The sequence below is a fragment of the Amphibalanus amphitrite genome, unplaced genomic scaffold (genome assembly GCF_019059575.1).
Source record: "Amphibalanus amphitrite isolate SeventyFive unplaced genomic scaffold, NRLGWU_Aamphi_draft 000368F_arrow, whole genome shotgun sequence".
Taxonomy (NCBI): Eukaryota; Metazoa; Arthropoda; class Thecostraca; order Balanomorpha; family Balanidae; genus Amphibalanus; species Amphibalanus amphitrite.
In genome coordinates, this window is record NW_024881862.1 from 196,226 (window position 1) to 203,138 (window position 6,913).

A 6,913-nucleotide genomic window follows, 5' to 3' on the forward strand; every position below is an offset into this window, starting at 1 on the left:
ACCATACTTTCCCATCAAGACCCATAAATTAGCAAGCATGTTTGACTTGGAAACAGAATAAAAAAGGCACAGGTCACGGTCAGAAACTGACCAAAGGGTGTTGCATGTCATTTGATCTGCCTTAGATGACATGAATCACATTATCAATGGATATCACATTATTCATGGCATCAATAGATCTGCATTTTGGAATAAAGATATGCAGGACAGATAATTCAATATAATTTCTACCCATTCCTGAAGCTACCGTGTTAACATCATTGACCTGTCAATATTTTGAATAAAACAGCCAAAAAATCCAAAAAGTTTTTTGAATTTCGAAAAAAACGGAATATATGTGATAGTCCCTACCACCTTCTATCCACATACCAAATTTGAGATTGATACTTCTTTTTTTTTTTGGCCAAGTTATAGCGAAAAAATTGTTCAAAATTGATGACGTCAAATTTTTAAACTCAATTTTCAGCAATTCTAGACGTCGTAGCGCAAAACAAAGACCACCATTAGACTCAGCTGCAACAAATCAATACCCATTTTATGCAAAACTATCAACTTTGAAATTTGACCTTTTTTGACCTAACCTTGACCTGACCTCCTCCAGAAAGTGACCTAAACCGTGGGACCTGATGGTCATATAATCAACACCATTGAGTTGGAAATGAAAAATTGGCCATAAAACATTCATCGCACAACCTTAGTAAAGTTGGGTTCATGTGCTGACCTTTGATGACCTGACCTGTGACCTGACCTGGTATTATCAGTGACCTCTAATAGCATCATATGTACTACGCAACTGACGCCCTATCGCTGATTTTCGACACTCGGTGTTTTACTCGGTTTTACTCGGTGTTATAGCGCATTTCCTAGAAACCTGTGAACGGTGGAACATTTCATCTTTGACCTGATCTGTGACGTCATCGATGACCCCGAGGCCAATGAAATTTGGTTTCCTTCGACAACTTTGACGGGGCTATCTAACGCCGTTTGAATTTCATGGATCCGTCCAGTAGTTACGGAGATACGGGAGGGGGGGCAAAATGCCCCCCCCCCCACCGCGTGGAAGGTGACCGGAAGGCCCACCGCCTGCCGGGTTAACACAGCTCTTTCCTTACCTCCATGCGGAGTGTGACACTCCACAGTGAGTCCTTCCAGCGGTCCTCTCCAAAGGTCCTTCCAGCCGTTCACCGGTCCTTCACCAGTCCTACCACTGTGCCAGTGCCACCCACCGATCCCACTGTGTCCCCGACCAGTGTCACCCACCGGTCCCACCGGTGCCTCCCACAGGAGCGCGCGCGGCCGCCACCAGCCGGCCAGAGAAACTGAGCGGCCACCGCAGCCTGGCGCCGCTCTTACCGACCGGGCCGAGCACGAGTCACGAGCCAGGCTGGAGATGCTCCGTGAAAGTGGCCGCAGATCGCGCTTTGACAACGCCCAGAGGGTAAATACACACACCCGACTGGGAGGTGGATTATTAGCGAGGCTATTTAGCGTGGCTGCTTGGTATGATTGATGCGGCGAGCATACATTAGTAGCCCCAACGGAGAAATGAAAGAGAATTGGCACTGGTTTGTTGCTGCAAGGTGAACTAACTAGTCCTAAAAAACATTAATAGTTGCCCTATATGGGTTCACTGGCGCTGTTGTTCCTTTTGCAGGAACAAGCATCGATTTTTTTTTTTTTTTGCTTTGCATTGTTTACGGGTTTAACTAGCCTAGAATATGTGCAGAAAAGATGTATGATAAGGTGTGCTAAAAACGTTGACGCTGCGCGCCGCCGTTTTTTAGACAAATTCGCGAAAAAAAAACCTGAAGAGGAGCTAAAAATCCCCCCCAGGTCACGGTGCGGGTTAAATGATAGTCTTATGGTTAAACAGAAATGTCACGTGTAGTTTATAAGCAATCTTAATATAATGTCGCAATTTTCGTTTCAATACCGTTATCGGTACCTCTCCAATGTTTTTTTTTTTTCATTGACGATGCATCGTTGCCGTAAGCGGCCGGTTCTTTTCATTGATTGACCAATGCAGGCATTAGGAAGTGTATTCCAGCACAAATGTAGTATATTCCCCACAGAACGCAGCCTTCCGCTCTGTCTCCGACTCAGGGCAGACCGCTGGGCGGACACGCCTCCTCAGACGCGCAGTGCGCAGAGGAAGCGGGACCGGCGGCCGCAGTGCTGGTCCTCCCACTCTCCGGTCGTGTACAGCTCCGCCGAGCGGCGACCGCTCACCCTCACACAGTCGTGGTCGGGCCCAATGCGCGCGCCGTTCGGCTCGTCGTACTCGGCGTACCACCAGTGGGTGGAGAGGACCTCGGCGGCGTCGGCGGTGCGCCAGCGCAGGCGGCCGTCGGGAGCGGGAGTGGACCGCAGACCGATCCAGTAGTAGGCGGCGGTGTCCATGCCAGGCACGATCCTCACCAGGGCGTCGTAGTCGGCCACGGAGCCCAGCGTGGCTCCCGGCTGGAGCTGGTCGCACCGCTCCTCTGCCTCAGTGAACGTCTTGTTCTGAATGTCGTGCAGCATGTAACAGGCGTCGTTATGTCTTATCCAGTGTTTGTTCGGGCAGGCGACTTCAGGATCCTGCGTGAGGAGCAATTGAACAGCGTTAGAATCTCACTTACATGCACTTATCATACGACAGCACACGCCTTTACAGAAAGCTTCTGATAACTGACGACGTAAGATGATAAGCAGCTTGTAACCAACCTTTTTCAATTCGCAGAGGAAGTATGCCTCCAGGCTGCAGTCCCAGTCCATCCAGGTACCGCTGGCGCCGTACTCCTCGTCATTAGGCACCTCGCCGATGAGGAGCACGCAGTCGTCGTTGGTGACGCTGGAACCACTGGGCTCCTGGTGACGCACCACCTCCCAGTTGGTGTAGTCCAGCGGCTCGGCAGCCGCCGTGCCGCTGTTCCACTCGGCGTCCCCGGAGCGCAGACCCACCCAGTAGTAGTCCGAGGCGATGATGGACTCCTGCTTCGACAGGAAGGCCTTGTTGGCATGCGTCACCGAGGCCAGATAGGCGCCCTCCTGGAGCTCCTGACAGCCGCTAGCGTTGGCTTCATTCCAGTCCAGATACTCGTCACTCAGCCGGTAGCAGACACTTCGGTGGGGACCCACCCAGCCGTCCGGACAGGCCTGTAATGTGGATACGTGCATCAAGAACGGTTTACGTAGCCAGCGATTATAATATCAGTCATATTCCGCTACTTATGACGCAAAACAAAAAAAAATCCGAGAATGCAATTTTAACGCTAATGATTATAAGAACCCAGTGAAAATCATGAATACCAATATATTGCAAAACATTTCACCGATACTGCAGTACCTACCACATATGTGTGGTAATATCATTCACCAGCTCATCACCTGTGGCTGTGTCCATCGGTCTTTATCTTATGGGCTTTTTCTGTATACCCATATTTTAACCCTGTCACAAAACTGTTGTGGATCAGAACATGGAGCATGAGGTTAATGGTAAATCATTTGTTGAATTATGGGCGAGGATAAAACAGGATGCATCCAGCTGTTGCAAGAGCTCCGAGGGAACAGTTCTATGGTAACTACGAGGAAATTCGACTGCAACAAACATTTCAAAATCGGCCGTTTTGCGGTAAAAGCAGAACCGCCAGGAATTGATGGTTTTCCATGTTGAAGAGAAATGAAAACGTTAAGCGTGTGAGACAGCTGGTGATGAAAAATCCGAGATCAGTGGAGGTAATGAATAATGATACTAAAGGATCTTGACATAATAAGGGAATAAGTCTGCACCACCTTGATGCAGCAATGAGGGTGCAAAGAGTTGAGAGTTGCATGGGTAGGGAGAGGGAATATAGTCCCTACCCATGCCATTCCCTATAGGAAATGGCTGCTCCATCATGACAACCCGTTCTCATAAGAAACACTTCATAGGAAGCAATTTTTGACAAATAGTCGGACTACAGGGCTCAAACAACCATCGTATTCAACAGATCTTGCATCGTGGGACTTCTGGCTCTTCGCTGACTAAAAAGTCAGCTTTAGGGAACACATTCTGTGTCCCTATCTTAGCCCTCGCATGTGTGCGGCGTTTGCCAGCTTCTAACGTGTAGGGGGGGGGGGGTCGGTTGGACCCCCCTTGCCGTTTGGCCCCTGATTGAGCTAGAGCTTCGTGGAAAAAAAAACGAGCGTGTTGCCCGTCGCGAGAAGAAGCTGATGATACCCAATTTGAAGGTCTTAGGTCATTGGTTGACCTTCCAGGTCAGGTCAATGACCCAAAAGTCTGGAAAATTGGGATTGGTTAGAAAGTCGTAAAGTGTGGCTGCTGAGTTTTTTTTTTCGGGGTGCTGATCACGAACATCGTGTTAGTTTTGATCACAGATGATGTCGTTAAGCATTTAGACCAGGTCGGGTCAGGTCAGGTCGGGTCAACCAGTAGGGGTTGTGACGGGTATTCGTATTACGTGTCAAGCGCCTCTGACAGCTTCGTAACATGCTACGACTTCGTAGGTGTTCAAATGGTTTCTAAATTCGAATTCCGCTCCAAAAACTAGCCTAGAAACATGTAAAACTCGAAAAAGTGAACCGAGGTCACCAAAGATCAATGACCTGATCTGATCTTCAAGTGACCTTGACATCCACCCTAATTCATGGGAGCAGCATCAGATCACATGTTTGAACGTTTGAAGCCACGAAAAGCTTGCAAACGCGCGGCTAATGCGAGCCGACATACGCCGAATCGCGACTCCGGCCAAACATGGCCTCAAGAAATAGGTCACAGGTCAAAGGTCACTTGGGTCAGGGTCATGAAATTTTTAGAGCAGGTGTAAAATGAATCAACTCGAGGATACTTTAAGTTTCGTCGCAATCGGCCGCTTTTTGCGCGAGTTATTTGCGAAAAACGCGATGGAGGTTCGTTCGACCTTCAATAAGTGTGAGGGTTAAGAACCATAGGGCAACATGAAATATTTTTCAATCATGTCAAAGTGTGGTCCTTGCAGATTGTATTGATGTAGGTAAGTACATACATGTAATGCATTGCTCTATTTCATGAGAGAGTGGAGCAATATTGAAAGGAGCCAGCTTATGCCATTTTGTTTCGAAACCGGTTTAAATATTTTATCAAGGAATAGATAAATAAATCCGTTTAGGAGGAGCAAAATTAGAAACGCGATGGAATTCCTAACCGCATGCTACTTTATTGATAGGTGGATGCGCTCATGCCAATCAAGGCAGAATGAAAAGGCGCAGCCTCAATATAAAATGTTAATGCAGACTTAGCAGGCCACCTTGGGTAACGGGGTGCAGTTTTTGTTAGTCACAAGTCTGTACAACACTTTACACGTGCAACGGTAAACGAGAAACATATTCAAGACTCCAGCTGTTCAAAAAGAACCAAATCAAGAAACACCATCGATGTCAAGCTTATGACAGCTTTAAAAGCGTTAGGAAGAACACCAGACATTTCATACCAAACTTGTTATATGTATAGAATTCCTGAACAGTGAACTAGACACGTGTATCTGTATCTTACGGAGTCGCTGAGAAGGCTGGCGTTGGACGGAATGGCCAGCTGCACGCAGACGAGCATGACGGTCCTCAGGAGCCAGCCGTTGAAGGTGGCCATGGTGACGACGAGCGACGACGAACGACGGACGACGGACGACGGAATTGGCGAACGAAGGACGACGAACGACGGACGACGGATGACGGACGACGGGCGACGGACGACGAATGACGAGTGACGGACGGTGGAAGGCGGATGGCGGCCGATGAACAGCTCGGGCTGCCAATTGGGCCATGGAGCTTGGACAGGTGCGCGCTGGGTGTGATATCAGCCAGATATATATATGTATGTACACGTGTCTAAACGTGATGCCTCATGGCGGGGGGTGACATTCGTTTTTTTTTCTCTCTTTTCATGGTGAGTCAGTACAGCTGAACTGCTTTTCGCAGGTTGGTAGAGACGTTTAAAACTCATGTCGGTAAATTCTCCTACCAATTATTGTGCCAGTATATATCGGTTTATTGCAGTTCTATCGGTTTTGTCTAGCTGTTCATTCTCAGCCCCCTGGCTTCAAGCTTCCGTTGTGGTCAAGAGAAAGCGCACAGTGTTGCAGGATGACACTTTACTGCACCTCATTACGCCAGTGTTACGTCGTTGCGTCGTTTTTACGTTGCAGGTAAGAATGGCTATACATTAACTCATAAGCCACCATATCCATCTTGCGTCAGGATGTTGCCGTGCTGTATAGTCACGTCTAATGTAGGTGCGATGTCTGTTCAATATCCTGACGTATGGACTATTGAATCTTTCAGCTGTGTCCTGTGGTAATGTCCCAAAGCGATCTCCTGTTCATATAACGACAAAGTTATGTCATGATGCAGGTATATCTGCCCGTTTTCACACGCTGCTTGTGATATATCTATCTTAATTGCGGTAAGGCTGGTTTGAGTTTCTAATGAAATGTATGCGATGAGCTTGAAAAATGTTCCGGTGCATCGCGACGAATAGGTTAAGGCCGTGTATTAATCAAAACGCCATCCACTTATGTAAATAGAATACAACTTTCTCTTGAATGACAGCAATCTAAGCTATCTAGGAATCAATTATTTTGAAAAAGTTTAGCGCCGCGTACACAACTGTGCTGTCGCTAGGAAGAAAAAGCTGCTGGGCACTCAAACATCGCCCCCAATTATTATGCAGTTGGCCAGCGCTAACAAGGCAAAAACATCGGTCAGGTAGTGCACGCATAGCGCGTGCCGCGATCAACAAGGTTATTAGTATCGACCGACAACAATGGAGTGAGGCGCGTGGGAGGGGGAGGGGGGGGGGCGGCCCCGCCCGGTTCCCGTAAGCGGAAGCCGGGCGGGGGTCACCCCAGGCTGGTATAAGAGGGAGCGCCCGCCCTCAGTTGGCACTCCTCAAGTCGAA

General features: G+C 48.3%; 1 protein-coding gene across 1 annotated transcript; it reads right to left on the reverse strand.

Annotated features, from left to right (window-relative positions):
• Window positions 1–2,023: 2,023 nt before the first annotated feature.
• On the reverse strand, window positions 2,024–5,732 carry LOC122389677 (secretory phospholipase A2 receptor-like). The gene is made up of 3 exons (XM_043381920.1): window positions 5,513–5,732; window positions 2,707–3,138; window positions 2,024–2,580 (listed from the first exon to the last, which is right to left on the reverse strand). The coding sequence occupies exons 1-3, from the start codon at window positions 5,603–5,605 to the stop codon at window positions 2,131–2,133; spliced, it is 975 nt and encodes a 324-aa protein (XP_043237855.1). The 5' UTR covers window positions 5,606–5,732; the 3' UTR covers window positions 2,024–2,130.
• Between the last annotated feature and the right edge of the window lie 1,181 nt (window positions 5,733–6,913).